The 20,119-nt window shown below is 37.3% G+C and overlaps 1 protein-coding gene across 3 annotated transcripts in view; it reads left to right on the forward strand.

Moving 5' to 3' along the window:
• Positions 1 to 20,119, forward strand: part of sardh (sarcosine dehydrogenase) — a 54,908-nt gene that overhangs the window by 23,878 nt on the left and 10,911 nt on the right. For all 3 annotated transcript variants that reach the window (XM_043250330.1, XM_043250329.1, XM_043250331.1), the window contains exons 10-17: positions 4,583 to 4,673; positions 6,122 to 6,263; positions 10,656 to 10,739; positions 11,137 to 11,250; positions 11,672 to 11,810; positions 12,379 to 12,492; positions 12,617 to 12,764; positions 18,395 to 18,488. In XM_043250330.1, the coding sequence (XP_043106265.1) occupies positions 4,583 to 4,673; positions 6,122 to 6,263; positions 10,656 to 10,739; positions 11,137 to 11,250; positions 11,672 to 11,810; positions 12,379 to 12,492; positions 12,617 to 12,764; positions 18,395 to 18,488 (926 nt within the window). The remainder of the gene's footprint in view (positions 1 to 4,582; positions 4,674 to 6,121; positions 6,264 to 10,655; positions 10,740 to 11,136; positions 11,251 to 11,671; positions 11,811 to 12,378; positions 12,493 to 12,616; positions 12,765 to 18,394; positions 18,489 to 20,119) is intronic.

A 20,119-nucleotide genomic window follows, 5' to 3' on the forward strand; every position in this document is an offset into this window, starting at 1 on the left:
TACTGCGGTCTTTGCACGACGAATCAGGACATTTGGGAGTGGAGAAAACAGCTGAACTCCTAAAAGATCGTTTCTATTGGCCACGGATGTTTCAGCATGTGGAGCAGTATATCAAGAACTGTGGACGTTGCATTGCAAGAAAGACTTTGCCAAAAAGGTTGCTCCATTGAACCACATAACCAGCAGTGGGCCACTTGACCTTGTGTGCATAGATTTTCTGTCACTTGAGCCTGACTCAAAGGATTTGGTAACATTCTTGTGGTAACAGACCATTTTACCCGTTATGCACAAGCATTCACCTGTAAAGATCAAAAAGCTCTGACTGTCGCCAAAACCCTGTGTGACAAGTTCTTCATTCATTATGGTTTACCCTCTCGTATACATTCTGACCAGGGTCGAGATTTTGAGAGTGGTCTTATAAAGGAGCTATTGAAGATGCTTGGAATTGAAAATCCAGAACATCACCGTATCATCCACAAGGGGACCACAGCCAGAAAGATTTAACAGAACTCTCTTATCTATGCTTGGGACACTGCATCCAGCAGAGAAAAGCAGATGGAGTCAACACATCAATTGCTTGGTACATGCTTATAATTGTACTAAAAATGAAGCAACCCGGTTACTCACCATACTATCTTCCTTTTGGAAGAGAGGCTCGTTTGCCAGTGGATGTATGTTTTGGAACAGTACCAGATGGAAAGGGAGTCAACAACCATCATCAGTATGTGCAAAGGATGAAAGTGGACTTGCAAAGAGCCTATCAGCTAGCAACGGAAACTGCCCAAAAGTCTCAACAAAGAAATAAGCGAATGTATGACAGGAAAGTGAAACACCAGATCTTGGCTGTCGGAGATCGAGTGTTGATTAGGAACCTTGCTATGGTGGGAAAGAATAAGCTTGGTGACAAGTGGAGTTCCGTTCCTTACCTGGTAGTTGAACAGCTCACAAATTTACCAGTGTATCGTCTGAAACCTGAAAGTGGTATGGGAAGTGTACGAACTTTGCATCGAGATCATATCTTACCAATTGGGGATGATGTGAGACTGACTGCTCCTCCAGCATCAGTGGATCGTCTGGCACAACCTGAAACAAGAGCACGATCTGTAAAGAGAAAACAAGGAAATGGATCAGGAGGAACAAATGTGACCCTGGAAGTAAACAACCAGGAGAGTGATTCGGGAAGTGAAGAGGAGTTGTGCTACTTTTACCCAGACCGGGTGGAAAACCAGCCACAAACAAAGAGTAGTGACCCTATTACGCCTTCTGCAGAAAAGGACGCTATCTACGGTGAACATTACTTACTTGAACCTTCTGCTGATGATACTGTACCTTTGCTCCAAGACGAATTCCTAGAAGAATCAAACCTAGCTGAAGCAGGGGAACCAAATCTAGAAGGGGGAGTGAGTCGGAATAGGAGTGTCCAAAGAGATCCAGTAGAGCCAGTCCAGTTACGCCCCAGAAGAGAAATAAGGCCTGTGGTTAAACTGAGCTACGACAGATTAGGCCAGCCCACTAACCGTTCTCTAAATTCGGTTCAAAGAGGGATGGTAATAACTGGTGGGGGTAATATAGGGCTGAGGAAACCATTCTGTAATACAGTTTGGTGTCACCCATTAGCTCAGTGTTCTTGGTGTGCTCTATTAAATAATTCCCTAATACCCAGAGTAGTAGTCCCAGTTTAGAGAATAATCTCATGGGGGCATGAGATGTTTTAGTTGGGAGGAGTGTAAACCCTATAGAAAATAAATCATTTCACTGATAGGGTTTAAGTAGGTATTTTATTCAGTTTGTTTTAATTTATATTTGTAATGTTTACCCTTTCCTTTTTTCTTCTTTTAAAGTTAACTTTTTGCATATTACGTTATGTAGCGTAAAGTTAGGTAGAAATGCACAGGGAAAACGTGGTGCATACAATCTAACTTGTTTGGTTTTCATTGATTGGATGTCCTGTAATTTAAACCCGCCCAAAGTAGGTGAGAGGAATCCGATTGGTTAATAGAGAAAGAGAAGGAAAAAGGAGAGTCGTGAGTCGAACGAACTTGCGAGAGATTAGGGAAAATTGGGCTTTTAGCGTTTCAATTGTCGTTACCCGTGTTTTTTTTCCTTTTGTATTGATTATTAACATACAGTTAATATTAACGCCGAGTTTATCAGCGTTTTCTCAAGAACGTTACGGACATCGCGCTGCGACCATCAGCTGTACTATAGTGTTCGTGTGTCAAAACGTTCACACGATCGCTGTCGTCGTGGATAGACGTTTCTTCGTCGGATCTCAAGATCGCAGGACTTTTTTTCTTTTATTCCTCGGATAGCGCGCTCCAGCTACCGGAAGCGTTGGAGTGTTCCTCCGGCATCGTGGGACGATCGACGCCGGTGGAATATTTAGAGATCGCGATCCGGGAACGGGAAGAAAGGGTACTGTGTGTTTGGTTTTTCGTTTGCTCATTCGGGAGTGAAGCGGCCAGTTTCAGTTTTTTTCAAGGCCTCAACGCACACTAGCCACGACACAGGCCTGCAACGGGGAGGTGTGTGTGTGTGTGTGTGTGTGTGTGTGTGTGTGTGTGATTTTGTGGGCCCACTGTTGTTGCTGTTTGTTACGTTGATTTGATTTATTTATTCATTACATTGTCTGTTTTCCTATAACCTAAAGAGGAGGGAGATACGTGGTTTTGAGAAAATTAGGATTTAGGAAGTATTTTTCATAATTGAAGTATCTTGCTTTTCTTTTCTATTTCATTAAATTATACTTTTCTATCCGTGAACCATCTTGTTTGTTTTCAAGGTATCGTCACAGGAAATAACGTATATAAAAGGTAAGATCAGGGAGAGGGGGGCCTTAATCCAACAACACAAGGCATTTATTTATGAACCAAGAGCAATCCCTTATAAATTTCTACATCAGAAAGAGAGGGGTGCTACATTATGAAGATGTTATGTCAGTCTTATGCACACCCCTTCAAGTAAAGCGTTACCAACTGATCACTTACTCTCCTGACTTTCTTCGGCTTTGTTAATGCAGTATAAAAAAGAGAAAAATGGACCCCACTTTCATTGAATGGGTGAAAACATTCCTCAAAATATCTCCTTTTATCTTCCACAGAAGAAAGGAAGTCACGTTCGGAATGGCACGATTGCGAGCAAATGATGAGAATTTCCATTTTGGAGCCGAATTGAATCTTTAACTCAAACGCCTTGAGGAAGTTTCAGGGTTGGGTGGGAAGTACAAAAATGCTAAATTTCACAATTTTCTCAACGGAGACCGTCCTGGATGATGTAACGGCACTGTGCAGGTTTAGACAGAAAATGTTTTTGCATCATACTGTGCTCCTTTTCTTTTTTAGGGTTTTTTTCTGTATAAACGTGACTTGTTCGGCCATTGCTCTTACAGAGTCTCATGCATAACGCCTACAGGCTCTAAAATATAAATATGATTAAAATTGTTGTTCATAATATTTCTGTTGTCTAATTTATACTTTTTGTAGCAAGTAAAATGTCTTTCATTTAAAAAAAAATGTATCGGCTACAATCGATTCCAGTCTCAACTTTCCTGTCCATAAAAGCGTAAAAAACCCATAAATAAAATAAAAAAAGAATAATTTTTAAAAAACTATTTTAATATGAATATATACAGGACTGAAGCTTAGGCCTCTTTTAATTTTTATTTTAACATATTAATAAATTAAAAGAATAAAGATTACCTGTTAGAATGATCTAAAACAACTGATTATGGTATTTTTAACCAAAACAGAGACATCAAAGTCAGCGGCAAACGTGGGAAGCACTAGCTGAGTTACAGATCGCTTGGAGTCTTTCTTTCTTTTTGCCTGAAATACTTTTACAACTACACAATAGCAGTATTAATAAATAGTGATTGAAATGCAATGCTGCGTGAACTCAACCAATCAGCATGCTCAGTGCCCAAGTCCCGCCCTCGAACGTTCCAGACCTTTGAAAAAGGGACTTTCTGAGGGGCTTTACCTGGATCTTTTTTTTAGACCCTGCGGTGCAAACAGACCGAGTACTGGTCCAAAGCGCCTAGTTCCTGTGGAAACGGGCCTTCAGGCTCTCTGCTTGGTCACGAGTGCTCTAGAGATGAAGCGGTGACGTGGCATTGACTTCGAGGCGGCCATTACTCAGCGACTCTGTGGTTGCTGGCTAATGTTAATGAAGTCATCAGCCAGCTAATGAGCCAAAAGTCCTTTAGAGACCCCGCCAACATCTCGACGGGCTCTCGCCGCGACGCTTGCACTCCAAGATCCCGTCTCCCATTCGTTTCACTCCCCGTCTCTCCCTTCACAATGTCCTTCATTCCTCCTTGGCGTTCCTGTGCGTCTGTTCATTATTCTTCTGCTGTCCGCTCGGAGCTGGCGGAGATCGATCGTCTCTGCCGGGGATCGTTCCTGATGAACTGTTCGGCAGCTGTCAGTCACGTTGTTTTTAGAGAGGTACTCCGCGTCGGTTAACGGCGCGCCGTGTTGCTTAGAGTTCTGCAGAAGTTTGATTTGTCTGACGTGGGAGAAGTTGAGCGACAGTTATGAGTGTGGGATGATGATTGACGCACGCTCTGTGGTTTGATTGGCAGGTATGATGCTAGGAGGAGGATGCGGCAAAGAGCTGGCTCACTGGATCGTTCACGGCCGTCCCGAGAAAGACATGTACGGATACGATATCAGGTACGGTTTGTGCAAACAAACAGTTCTCGGAGTATACTTTATACGCACTGTGTCAAAAACTGTTATGAACTCTTCAACGAGTCAGTCGTTTGTTGATTCAAACCTAAAACATTTCTTTAAATTCTAAATCTTTCTCATTAATTTACTAAACGATCGTAAAAGTGATTGGTTTATGATTCAGTTTAGGGATGCACGAATAAAGCCAAAATCACAATATGACTCAAAACGACTTTTAAATCATAAGAGCTGCAAATGAGTTAAATATATGCACTGCATGTTTAAGAGTGAAACACTGCTTTGTGTTCATTTATGTGTGAGCAGCTTTTTTTGTGTTTTTTTTTTAGTATTTTCGGCTCAGTTCACAGTAAATGATGCTCAGCACAAACTCATCTGAGTCAACAGATAACCAGCTGTTGTCAACAAAAGAGGAACTTTAGAGAAACCATCCAATCGGTTTAATGCCAAAATAACATCTGGATGGTTTAACGATTAAAAACGAAGAAATTAAGACCACCATATTATTAGTAATGTCATTGATTATTCCTGCTGTTACATTTACAAAAAAAAAAAAAAAAAAAAAAAAAAATATATATATATATATATATATCTATATCTATATATATATATATATCTATATATATATATCTATATATATATATATATATATATATATATATATATATATATATATATATATATATATATATATCTGTTTTATTTTTCAGTAAAATGTTATATTTTTAATAAAACTTAACATTGTTTTACTAAGGTTCTCAAGTAGTGTTATCACCCAATCAGTGCTAAATAAGCCGGTACATAATAAAAATGCGAGGAGCAGAAAACTTTACAACCTCTTTTTCTGTCTCACAGTAAAATTTAAAGTATTAAATTATTACTCTGTATTAATGCAGATTTATTGGATGAAAGAGGCACACAGTAAAGCACTATACAAATGCCTCCTTCATTCGTAATTCATTCGTTCAAAAATGCCCATCATTAAATATTATTTTTATTATTATTAATTAAATTCTTTAAAATGTCAAAATTGTGCAGCGCCACACATAAGCACATCCAACCTAGACTTTTTTTGTTTTAATCATGACACATTATGATTTTTATTAGAAAGTTTTACCTGGGTAAAAAATCCAAGCTGCGACGCCCCAAATAAGACTATAGTGACCTGTTTTAAAATGGTGTTTTGTCCAGACTGGTGGAACTATTAGGAACCATTAACCACACCAAATATCAGGAAGAGGATTGGTTAATATGCAGCGTTCAGTGGCTGCTGAGCCTGAGCTCAGGACATCAGATGAGGGGTATCATGAAGGTCAGCTGAGGGCAGGACGCTCTGAACTCTCTGTCCAGCCTGTGCTGCGTTCGCTCTCATGCCTTCAGAAAGATGCGACGTATCTGTTTCTTATTTATTCTCTCTCTGTCTGTGTCTGTAGACGCTTCCACTGTTCCCTGACCAACAACAACCGCTGGATCCGAGAGAGAAGTCACGAGTCTTACGCCAAAAACTATTCAGTGGTTTTCCCGTTCGATGAACCTTTGGCCAGCCGCAACATGAGGAAAGACCCCTTCCACCAGGTCCAGCCCCATTCTCTTTATCTCCTTTTAACCACTAACTAGACATGACTCTCTTTCTGGCCGTGATAATTAAATAGAACTTCCTACACACGCATGCATATTTAATAGGCCCATCTGGGGAAAAAGCCCGGTTTGTTTTCATGAAAGCATTTGTGTAGCAAAATTAAAGAAATTGAGTGGAGCACGAACAGGGAAATTAACATATTAAGACTGCTGTTGGAAATGGCAAAAGTATAAATAATATCTTTTCATTTTCATTTTCCTTCTGCGCCACACTTAAAATGTCGATTTAAATAAGAAATGCGTTGTCATTTTTAAATATTGTATTTCAAATGTAATTTTGCTACACAAATCTTTCCATACGTTTTGGTAATACTGTATATGTCAAAACAGCATTAAAATAAATGGTACCCTAAAGGCTACTACTCAAAGCAAACCAAGAAATTAGTTTTTGTTCAGGCTGGTCAAATAACAGATGTTGCCACAGTTAATAAATTATTATTATTACTATTTATTTTATTTTTTTATACAAATTTACAAATTTACAATTTTTAATTTACATGCTTTTTTTTTTTTTTTTTTTTACGCTTTTTTTTCCTTGTGTGTCCATTTCCATTTTTATTTGTAATGACAATAAAATACAACGCCCTCCTAAAATATTAAATATATAATGTGTATATATTTGTTTAATATAAGCACACACATATATATTTATTTATTTTTTATTTATTTTTTTGAAGGCGTTTAATATTGTTCCAAAGTGACAGTAAAGCTTTGTTAAATACTTTATTTAAAAATATTTTATTTTAAATAAAAAAATTAAATTAAAAATGAAGTACATTTAACAATGCTAAAGTGCAATGCTATTTATCAAAGAATCATGAAAAATTTATAGCAGTTTTTCACAAAGATGCAGTGTCTTCTATGTTTCTTTAAAAAAAATCTATAAAAAAAGTAAATTACAATCAAAAATGTATAAATTGTAGTATGTGTGTTAATTGTTCAACTGAATTTAAGGTCATGTGACACAGTGTTAATGGTCTTAAATGGTCCTTCATTTTCTATTGATTTTGTAGTGAAATATGACCAGAACATATCAGGTATATGGTGCTTTTTGTTGTAAGCGCGCCTTTAGCGGCGAGCTTAATTAGCTACGTCAAGAGAATAATGCAGCTAAGTGCTAATGGAAAACAAGCTCGTCTTCCTCGTTTTCTCTGAGTTTCCTGCTTTCTCACCCGTCTTCCTGTCACTTTGTAATTGCTCGTATTGAGACTACAAACTCTCCACAAGCGTGTCCCGAGAACAAATAGTGTTAATTACATCAAAACGTCACCCCTTTAAGTGTAAATCATTATTTAAGTTGAGAAATCTCACAACTTGGCAACTTGGCTTACACCTAGCTAGCCAAAAGTCTTCTGTGTGAATCTATTAGCCAGTGTTTCGCTGCCAGCATCTGTGAGGCTCGAAGGACTTGTTGCTAAGCTACTGCTAAAAAGATGATGTTTAAGTGTTTCCAAAAATACCGCTTTGTTCTGGCTAGGCTCCAGGCGTGAAGCCGCACAAGAAGGCTTCATCCTTGTGAATAATAGCCTGCTGAAATATAGATAGCTAGCAATAATAACACTCGGCGTTCATTTAGACCACTGAGCCTCACTAAGATGACTATAAATTAGACATTTCTCCTGAATATTTCATCTGTTCCCAACTTGGAAATCTTCCTGAGCTAATCCAGCTAAGTGCTAGCGAAGGGATGTGATGCCGATGTAACTTAGTTAAAAAGACGTCCGCCTTTCATCTAATCTCAAAAGTTCACTTTCCCCCCTTCGTTCGTATTAATATGTAGAAACGCTGAGCAGCGTTTTGTGTGTTAGAGGAAAGATGAAGTCTCCGTCATCATCTGTCATCGCTCTCATTTCGTTCCCAAGAGTGACTTTCTTCTGCAGAACCAATATTTCATTCTTTGAAATAATCAGATATTTCAAAGAATGTTCAGGCTGTTCTTTTCCGTTTAATGCTAAGTATCGCATGCTTGCTAATCATGGCTATATACGCTGTAAGAAATCTTTCACCTATTTCAACTTTAAATTTAAGATATTTTAAGTTGAATCAACTTAATCAACATAAGTTGCCATGACTTGTTGATCATATCATTTTTTTTTAAGTGTATATTTGTGTAAATATATGCATAAATATTTCTGAAGTACTGAAATCACAAGCTGCTCTTGTGTATATTAATGTATTGTCATGTTTGAAACGGGCAGCACATATTAATTTGCCAGAAAATCTGCAAAATAAAATGTTAAACTGAAGAAATGTAGTATTGTAATTTTAAAATTAAAAATTATTAATACAATTATTTTTATTAATAATTAAATACACTTGCTTTTTATTTTACAGAGCAATAGTTGCAATGTATTATTTTTATTCAATAATAATGACAATAAAAATGTGGGTATTTTATAGTCTTTTAAATGAGTTAAAAATGATGGGAAGGCACCAAGGAAAACCCAGGATTTGTTTGTTTTGTTTTTTTAGGTTTTTTTGTATTTTAATAAAATTAAAGGGCTATTTCTTTTACATTTTAAGTAATTATATATATATATATATATATATATATATATATATATATATATATATATATATATATATATATATATATATATATATATATATTAATATAATATTTATTCATATTAATTAATTTTTTTGGTGTGATTATTTATATATATATATATATATATATATATATATATATATATATATGATCAAATAATTTGATATCAAAATATCACTTTATTCCAATATCATGCAGCCCTACTTATTATCCATTTGTTAAAGAAAGATGACTTTTTTGTCATATTTGGAGGTTGACCGCCTCTGTCTTCCACTGAGGATTTTGAGCAACACGAGGGCGAATAAATGCTGACAGATTTTCATTTTTGTGTGAACTATTCCTTAAACTACCAAGCTTTCTATTACCGACAGCAGGAAAAGCATGAAAGCAATCCAACAAACCTTGTCAGCATTAGGAAAAGAGGGTGTATTTTGACACACACTTCCAGAAATTGCTCTGCTAAGTAACGGCATGGACAGCATGTACCCTGGTGGATCATTGGCATGGCAACAGCGGCCGAATTAATTCCTGCGAATCATATTTTTAGCCCGAGCCTGTTAAAGAAACGCTAGCCTTATCATTATCAAAAACAATAAATAATAGCGTTTGGTGCTGGAAAAGACGACGAGCCGCTGTGCGTGACTCACAACTCGTACTTTACTCCAGGAGAATAATGTAAGGGCTTCAAAAACCCTGGAGAAGGAGGGCAAATTGCCTAGCAACCGGTGTTTCTCTGGCCGGGAGATGGAGAGACTCTGGTGCTGTGTGGGGCGCCGGGATGGAGGGAGGACCGGCTCTTTCTTTTTGTTTTAGAGCTCAAGAATAGCTGGAGAAATCGTGACGATCTATTTCGAGCGGTGCTAAGCAAAAGCGTGAGGGAGGAATAGCACTTCCAAAACTCTTGCGTGAACAAGTTTGGGCTGCCTAAACTGCATTTCTGCTTAAAATCAGGATTGATTTGAGCATCATATTACTTTGCCGGCCTGATTTGAGTACATTTATGCACAGAAATGAATGACACACACACACACACATATAGTGAAGAAAACAGTTGCTCACGATGCATCAGCAGCTGCCTAGAAAATACTGGGAAATGTTGTCTGAGCATTGCAATGAGTTTCTTCAAAAAACATACAAATGCTTTTAAAAATGCATTAAAAATATGATTTTGCTGATACGATACGAAGTTGATCTAGGTTCTGATACTTCAACTTAATTGTAGTTTTAATGTTAACGGGTTTCTATTCAAGTGGAACATTTTTTTTAGGGAAAATAAAATTATTTCTGTACATTTTTGCAAATATTTGCCATTAGTGTGTTAAAAAATAATACCAAAAATTCTTAATGCATGCTAAATGGATAAATAAAAATAATAATAATATATTTCCACTGTGAAAACATATTTGATTATACATTGTAACGTTGCAGACTTGCAGTGAATAATTGCATTTATTTTATTCTTTTTTTAATATTTTTTATTTTTTTATGAAATGGTACTTGGTATTCATAGAAATGTATTTATGCTGCATGTCAAATGTTGTCTATTTATGGAAATGATGCAGCGAGAGTTCTTTAGCACATTCAAACTGATGCATTAAAGACCGTCGTTTTCTCAAGTTCAGCTAGATTCCCCTGTGCTAGCCAGCTACAGAACATCTTAGTGAAGAATCAGCAGAAGTTGACAATGTAGAACACATCAAGAAAAAAAAAACCTAGATCATTGAAGATATGGTTTTCAGTGGTGATGTTTGATTTTTGACGTCTGTGTTGTTTAACAGGTGCTACAGGAACAGGGCTGTGTGTTTCAGGAGAGACACGGCTGGGAGAGACCTGGGTGGTTCAACCGAGGTGGACCTGCTCCAGTGAGATTTCAACACACACTCTCACACACACACACACACACACACACACACACACACACACACACACACACACTCACACACACACACACACACACACACACACACACACACACACACACACACTCACACTCACACACACACACACACACACTCACACACACACACACACACACACACACACACACACACACACACACACACACACACACTCACACACACACACACACACACACACACACTCACACTCACACACACACACACACACACAAATGCTCCATTTTATCGGACAGAAACTGACACACACAACCCTCTCAAACCCTCTGAGGTCTGAATCAGATGATGATTGGTTGATAGATTTGTCTGCTAAATTGATGTTTGCAATTTTCCTTTTTCTTAGGTTCTGGATTATGATTATTATGGTGCCTATGATGTTCCCAAGAACACTGGTTACAAATACAGTGAGATACTGAGCAAAGAGTATACGTTTGACTTCCCTCCACATCATGACGTGGTGAGTGTGTGTGTGTGTGCGCGCATGTGTGTGTGCGCGCATGTGTGTGTGCGCATGTGTGTGTGTGTGTGTGTGTTTGAGAAATCGCCTGAGAATTTGCCTGCTCTGTTTAAATGATGTAGCTGTGTTTTTTTTTTTTTTTTGTTTATAAAAATATAAAAATAAAGAAAAAAAGGAGGGGGAAATTATATATATATATTTTTAATAATTTTTTTCATTTTATTCTGACCTGTTGGAACGCTATAGCTGTGTTTGATTATATAATTTTTTATTAGATTTTTTGTTTTTGTCTTTTTTTTTTTTTTTTTTTTTTTTTGTATTGTTTTGTTATTTTCGGTGTTTTATGTATTTGCGTTTTGCTTTTTAAATATTTTTAAATGTATATTTTTGCATTCTTTTACATTTTTACGTTACATTGCAGATTCGGGACGAGTGTCTGAGCTGCAGGAAAGCTGTAGCTGTGTTTGACATGTCCTACTTTGGTAAATTTTACCTGACTGGTCCAGATGCAAAAAAGGCAGCCGATTGGCTGTTCACAGCGGATGTCAACAAAGCTCCAGGTGAGAATCCTGTTTAGTACCCATCCATCACTCTAGAGTCGGTGGTAAATAGGGTTGTGTATCGAAAACCTGTAAAAAGTGTATGTACTAGAACCGAAACACATCGTTTCAGTGCCGTGACCGAGCGATCGGTTTAAATATTTGTCCTCTGGTTCTTCAGAACGGACGTAAGAAGCATCATCACGCCACGCTTTACATGAAAAATAATTTCCTGACTGAGAAAATGCATTCGAACTCGGAAAGCTCTAATACTACAAACACTACAAATCTTTATAGCAATGCGAGAGTGCATGTTGTTTTCACACACCGACTTAAAAAAAAACCTTTTTACTCCAAATACCAGCAAAATGCTTCCTTCTTGTGATCTGATGTAGCTTTTTGTCCCAGAATCAAGCAGAAAATCTGTTATACGCATCTCTAAAAACAATACATCGATTAACAATGGATTATAAATGTACTTAATATGAAAAAAGCATTTATAAATATAATCTTAAAATATGTTTATCGTTTTAAATGTTTATCGATCCAGTCGATACCCGACCTTGGTGGTAAACCTAGCTTTTTTCAGGGTCCACCGTCTACACCTGCATGCTGAACAAGAGGGGCGGAGTCGAGTCTGACCTCACCGTCAGTCGTCTGGAGTCCAGCCCCGCCCACCTCCCGCTGACGCCCGAGTCTAATGGTAAACGAGGCCATTTGCTTCATTCAGGGTCACAGGCATAGAAGGCCTGTGCGTCTCCTCAGCATGTGATGAGGTCGTGTGGAGTTTATATTCGGCTCACTCTTGATGTTTGTGTGTCCTCAAGGTGAGGCGTATTACCTGGCCGTCGGAGGTGGTGTGGCGCAGCATAACTGGAGCCACATTCAGGCGGTCCTGCAGGACCAGGCTTTCCGCTGCACACTAATAGACCACACCGAGGACATGGGCATGATCAGCATACAGGGACCCAAGAGGTTAGCACTACTGCGGTATAAATGTGCTCCGTTCAAAACCTAATGAGCCCAGAGTTAGTTTTATTTATAAATAAATTTATTTTTATTTATATATCATATCACCCCTTTAATGTTGTGTACTTACCATTCGTTTGAATGGATCCAAAAAAAAATATATATATATATATATATATATATATATATATATATATATATATATATATATATATATATATATATATATATATATATATATTTTTTTTTTTTTTTTTTATATATACATATTTTTAATTTTATTTACATATATATATATATATATATATATATATATATATATATATATATATATATATATTATTTTATTTATTTTATTTTTTAATTTTTTGGATCCATTCAAACTGTGGTGGATCACAGCGATCATGGTCGTTAAGGCCGTTACATTTCCGAAGTGTGCCCGTGGTGTTCGTCCAATCACGATGCACTGTATCAGCTGGCCAATGGGAGCAGTCTGTGCGTATCTGTTACACCAAACACGCCACGTAACGATCTTTAAAACATACGGCTTTCTATAGACTTTTCTATAGTGAGTGTTACGGATGCAACAACTCACTTCGGTTCAATGCGTTCGATCGCTTGGGACGTCAGAGTGTTATTTAAAGCATGATGAACAAAAAAAACCCTTTTTTTTTTATTTCTTTTTTTGACACGGGTATTATTTTACCCGAAATATGGTGGATCGGATATATAATATATTTCCTGTAAGTCACGTCAGATTACAAAAGGAGTTTTCTTTGGTGCCGTTAAGTAAAGACAAGTTGTAATGGTCTCTTGGAAAGGCTTCTCGGTCATTTCAGGTGTGTCCGCTGTGTGGTGCTTTCTCCTCTCTGCGCGTAGACTCGAGGCACTCGGGGGAAATTATTTAAACGCAAAACCACAGTTTACGAGCACGCATTGAACCGCGGAAGTCGTCCCGAACGGTTCAATATTAGTTTGAGGATCGCGACGTCCCTTACAGATGCGCATAAATGCATTTAGATGATTGCCGTTACGACATGAAAAGCTCGCAGCACGCATAACAACGTTTTTTTAAAAACCAGATCACCCGCCCTGCCTTTTACTGTAACCATGAGTTACGTCGCAGCACAAGATATTGATATTTGCGTACGAGTTGGTGGATTATTATTGGCTGTCGATGTTGTTCAGGATGAAAAGAGAATCATAAATCTAATATCACATGCTGCGGTTATTTTAATGAAGCGTCTTCGAGGTGTAATTAGGAAAGAGATGAAGGGATGCAGGAAGGAAGAGTGGAATTAATGCATATATTCCAAGGGAGCTTGCTTTATTTAACTTACAGTATAGCTGTCGCATTATTTATGTGATTTAATTTAAATGAGTCAAATATCATATTTTTTGTTTATTTTTGACCAATTTAATGCTTTATTCTGACATTTTATTTCGTTTGTAATTTAGGTGATTTATTTATTTTTTTGCATTCAAATCTAATAAGCCGTTTTGTTCTCGACTTTCACGTAAATCCTTCTATAAAATGTGAAACTGACAAGAAGCTAGACATGGATATACGAGCAGATGAACCCCTGCTGGAAGATGCTGTAGCCTGCTCTCTTTTATCCCTCCGTTATATTCTAGTAACTCTTTAACGGCTCCTGATGCTCTTAAAAGAATGAGAATTATCTTATTTTGTTTTTACCCCCGTCTGCTGACTTTTATCCAGATAGTCTCTCAGAAGGAGTGCTTTTTGCGCCTTTCTATCAAATAAAGGGCTTTTCCGAAAGGAAGGGAAATGAGATTTTCATTATATGAGCCCTTAAAGACACTTCTGCTTTGCTCACCATGACCGCGTGTCCTTGCTCCGTGTCCTTCAGTCCTTTCCTCTCATGTCCAGATGAAAGCTAGATGAAAGAGTGGGTGACTTTCTTCATCCTCATCTCCTGCTCTGGTTTAGGAGAGGGCTTGTCTGTCTGATCTCCTGGTCGTCCTCGCTCACGAGATTCAAGCAGCGCACCTTAAAATCCCGAGCGGATCAGCCACTTGCTTTGTTCACTTCTCTTAAATGTCGTCGCGTCTTCTTAGAGGAACGCTCTGGGTTCAGCGCAGGGTTATGGTGAGAAACTGAACGGGGACACTTTTTGTTGCTGATTTTAAAGCATGCACTTTAATGCTGATAAAGCTTTAATTCTCATTAATACGTTCTCTTTAATTTTCTAGGTGGAAACAAAAATTGATATAGCTTTGAATATTAATAATATATTAGATTATTAATAATAATTGACTAATATTAGCATGCATATCGCTAGAATAAGGAACTAGTTAAAAGACCCTAAAATAAAATGTTACCTAAAATTCTATAAACCTGACGAAATAATTTTTTGGTACACTGAATGGTTTTGTCTTCTGTAGTCATGGTAAAAAGAAAAAAAAAAGTATGGTTAAAAATATATAAAAAATTAAACCGGACACATTTTAATGCATTTTAAATTTTATTATTATTTTATTTTTATTCAACTTGATTTAAAACTCTTTTTTTTGACCTCTATATAGTTTTTAGTAAGTATTTATTTAGCATTTTGCCTCGGCAAGTAGCTAAAATAAGTCGTTTTATAAGTCGACCAATGTTAGAACTTCACCAGAACCTCGTTTTTTTGAGTTTAAATACAAAAAAAAAAAGATCTGCGGTTTAATGCAAGTTATGTATTTTCTGGAATGGTACAGGTTGTCTTTGTGTAGAACTAGAGAGAGGAAGGAGACGCAGCTGATGAAATGCTGGAACACGAGTCTGTCGGAGTAATTCTGTCCCATCGGACTCGTTCTTCTGTGATTTTTACGGCTGGCCTTGTCCTCGTGAGAGGCCTTCTCCGTGTTTTTGCTAGAATTACAACGTTATGCTGAAAGCCGTGCTTTCCTCCCTCAAAATGAGATTTACTGAAGCCCCGCATGTTCCGGGCCGTTGATTCAGGAGCTTGTTGTCTTGTGGTTTGTGATCTCTAGATGTTGTTCAGGGGTGACGGCGCTCGTAGTGAAGACGTTACGAGCCACATTTATGCATCGTCTGCTCATGTTGACTCAGAGCGTGAGTTCATGCGTTACCGCTGTTATACCAGGAGGTTTTATCTGTCAAAGCAGCCGGATTTTGTTGTTTTCTACAAAGAAAATTTTAATGAACGGTTCACTGAAAAAGTAAAAGTCATGTAATCATGTATGCTCACTTATGTCTGTCTTTCTGCTCTGCATAAGCAAAAAAAATCATCATTTATGTATTTACAGAATGTCCAAACCCTTACGGTTTCCAAACAGAATTTCAAGACTCAACGTTAACTTTATTTTGCTCGTGCAAAACTTTCTCTTGCTTTTATTTTTTATTACATTTTTTTTTTTTTTTTTTTTTTTTTTATAGCTTTTGATCCCTATCCACTTTCATTGTACGAAAGAGAGCAGCTTGAACATTGTACTAAACGTCTTATTTTGTGTCCATTTGTGTTCAAGTTTATTCGAAATAGACACATTTCGTAGCATTATAAATGTTTTATTACGTTATTTAAAGCACACACACACGCTCAAATATATGCACATGCAGTTTGGAACATTATTTTAAAACTAATGCATTACATAACTGTGTTACTGCATAAAAAGGCAACTAATTGCATTGCTTTTTATGTAACGTATTCGGTTACTTTTGTACGAGAGCTCAACGTGATACAACTCATGCAAATAGAAAAAAAATGTGCACTTACCCCAAGAAAAAAATTATTTTTTGCCATATTACATGCAATTTATACAGTTTTACAAATACCGTAGCAAATCGGTGGTGAAATACCATGGTTTAGCTATAGTAACCTAACCTTTTTTTTAATTTATTAATTAATTGATTTTCAATAGCAAACCCATAGGTTATGGTTTATCGTACAAAGTTGTAACAGCTTTCATAACCTTTCACAGTTACAGTAATTGTATTTCATCAGCTTATCAAGGCTAATAAGCTATAAAGAATCATATAAACAGATGTTTCTGCTGCTCTGTGGTCATTTCAACCCTGTCGAGCTTCGCTTCATTGGTTTGTGCTGGGAGTATTTGCAGCGTGTGTGTCGTCAGACTGGTGTTGGGGTGTATTTTAAAGGACTATTTTTAAACCCGTGAATATCCATTTCTTCATTTTAATGTTCCTCGCACGCGCGTGTAGTTCTTAGTGAATGTTATGCGTGTCGTGATTTTCAGAGCGTTTTGGTTGAGCGCCTCGCTCTGTTCCTCATCATTTGTGCTCTGTGGTGAAAAGTGATTTCATTAAGACTATATCTGATCCTTGCTTAACTGACACGGCTAAAGGAGAGGCAGAGCTCCTAATTAGACACACACACACACACACACACACACACACACACACACACACACTATAATTAGAGTGGTTGTTGGCCTCTGTGCTTCAGTGAACAGAGTGATGTTTGAGTGGGTGGAGGGGAGGAGTCTTCTCTTAATCACGTCAAGACTGTTCACACACACACACACACACACACACACACACGCACGTCTACACACGCAAATGATAGGCTCCTTCAAAAACATGGCATTCCACCTTTATCATTTTCATCCTCATACATCACATCTCTCTCCTTCTCTCTGGCCGCACAGATGCCGTGTTGCTGCGGGAGAGCCGTACTGTTAGATACGTGTGGCGTGAACACACACACACACACACACACACACACACACACACTTGTTCTTCAGGCCTCCTGCTTTTGTTAAGGCACATGCTAATGCAAAACAGGCCAAGCTGTTCCTGTCACCCCGAATGATGCGGCTAGAACAAGTCCATCACACACACACACACACACACACACACACACACACACACAGTTGCAGGGAAAGTGCAGGTCAGACTGTGCAGGGCTAGAAAATAGACTGATGGATGACCTGATGAAATGGAGAGAGTTTAAATGTGACACAAAGCCATTTTTCTGCATTCCATAAACAATATGTAATAATAACCACCAAGGTTCTTATAGTAATTTGTTGTTGAAAGTGTTTTTCTCAAGACCACTTGGTTCGATGGGGTTTTTTTATATCATGCAATGACATTTTTAGTATATATGTATATATAAATTAATTAATATTTTTAATGATTTATGATTCATTTTAGCCACATTTTATTATTTTAAGATATTTATGTAATAATGCACTTTAAGTGTAAATACTAATTTAACAAAGTAGTTTATTTTTTGATCTTATTTTTTATTTGTATATTACTTTAAAATACCGTTTTATATTAATTTTAAGGATCACAATTTAAATTGAACCTCTTTTGTGTAAAAACGTGCTTTTCTTCAAAGCAAATGCCACTCCATTTGATACTGATTCGATTTTTCATTTTAAATGCAAGTGAAATATCCCTATGCTTTCGAGGCCATTGCATTTATTCTAATGTCACTATTTTATTTATAACATGAATACCGTTTAAATAAGTTAGTACACTTTCAAATTAAATGATCAAATCAGGAAAGTAAGACGTCGACTAACTTTTAAAACTCCTAAAGCAGATGGTGATTCACGAGGCCCTGATTTGGTTGGCATGCTTCGTCCGTGCCGGGCTAGTTTTGTGTGCCCTGACGGTAAAGTGTGTGTGATCTGTGTGTTGACAGCCGTGAGCTGCTGCAGGAAGTGCTGGACTCCGACCTCAGCAACGATGCGTTTCCCTTCTCCACACACAAGATAGTGAGCGCCGCTGGACACAAGGTAACTCGGACTCCATCGGCAAAGCATGGCTATTATTCTTCAACTTTTGTTATTTCTCCAGCCCCAAATCCAGCTCGTAACCTCCTCTTCTTGAGGAGTCGTGTGCTGATTTGTGCACCTGTGCGGTGAGGCTGTATGTTTGTCAGAAGAGCCTGGTTTCTCCCAAGGCTTTTTTTAATTTCTCCTTTCTGTCACGGATGGGGTTTTGGTTCCTCGCCGCGTCTCCTCTGGGTGGCTCAGTTGGGGACATTTAATACAAAATGGTTTATTCGTGTAATCGTACATTTACTATCGCTCCGTTCTCCTGTTTAATACTGTTTACTGTTTAAATAGTGATTTGTATCGTGTAAAGCGCTATATAAATAAAACTGATTGATTGAAAGCGATCGTAATTATAATTTGTAACTGTAGCTGAATTATAGTTGATATTTGCAACTGTAATTGCAACTTTCATTCACGTTTTTTTTCTTCATTTTTCCACTACTCAAAATGTCTGTCAGTTTAATTGACACTTTCTGTGTGTGTGTGTGTGTGTGTGTGTGTGTGTGTGTGTGTGTGTGTGTCAGACAGATGGTCTACTTCCACTCTTGTGACTAACATAGACACATAGACACACAGCTCTATTGGCTGATGGCTGGTGTCATCATCTCTTATTCCTGCTCGCTCCATCACTTTCTTTCTCTCTCACACCTTGGAAGGAGATAAGAACATTTTATTTATTTTTTTCTAGGTTTTTTTTTTTTTTTTTTTGGTATCATTATACTACAGAACATTTGATATTTATGCATACATTAGATATTACATTGCAGTAGATTCCTTTTCTTTGTAGATGATTTGACCTGACTAACCAGGTGGTGAATTTAAACCAGGAAGTGAAATCTATGGGTATTGAGCTTGAGGTTAGTCTGTGCATGCATAAAAAAATTTGTTCATAATAAGAGATAAATATAATTTTTTATGATTTTTTTCTAAATATTTTTATTATTATTTCTAAATGATGTGCAGTATTTTTTTACCATCAAAAATACAGTAAAAATAGAAAAACTGTGAACTATTATTAACATTTTAAAATAACGGTTTTCTGTTGGAATATAGTGTCACGTGATCTCTCAGAAAATCTAATATACTGATTTGCTGCTCAAGAAACATTTATGATTACTATTACGGTTGTGCTGGAAACTGAGAGGCATTTCTTAGGATTCTTTGATGAATATGAAGTTCAAGAGAACATCATTTATTTAAAATAGAAATAATTTAACACTACAGACACTTTTGATCAATCCAATGCATCCTTGTAGAATAAAACCATTAACTTAAAAAAGAATGGGTTAAATGCATTTTGGTCCCGTTTAGAGCAGGGAAGCGCACGTGCATTGTTTTAATCGAAACATGAGAGCATCTTTTTATATTTTGAAACTTGCGAACCAAAAATCCAGGCTCTTGCTGAAAGAGCTGCAGCTTCACCCCTGCAGAGCTGATAAAGACCTGTGCCCTCTGACTCCCAGATACGGCATAAAGCCAGCCAATCGGATCGGAACGGGTGGTTTTTGCCAGCTTTCGGTCGAATGTGCTTCACACGGACTGTGAACGCTCTGCAGATGGGTTATCTGAGGCTAAGACCAGTGGATTGT

Source organism: Puntigrus tetrazona, chromosome 10 (assembly GCF_018831695.1).
Source record: "Puntigrus tetrazona isolate hp1 chromosome 10, ASM1883169v1, whole genome shotgun sequence".
NCBI lineage: Eukaryota > Metazoa > Chordata > Actinopteri > Cypriniformes > Cyprinidae > Puntigrus > Puntigrus tetrazona.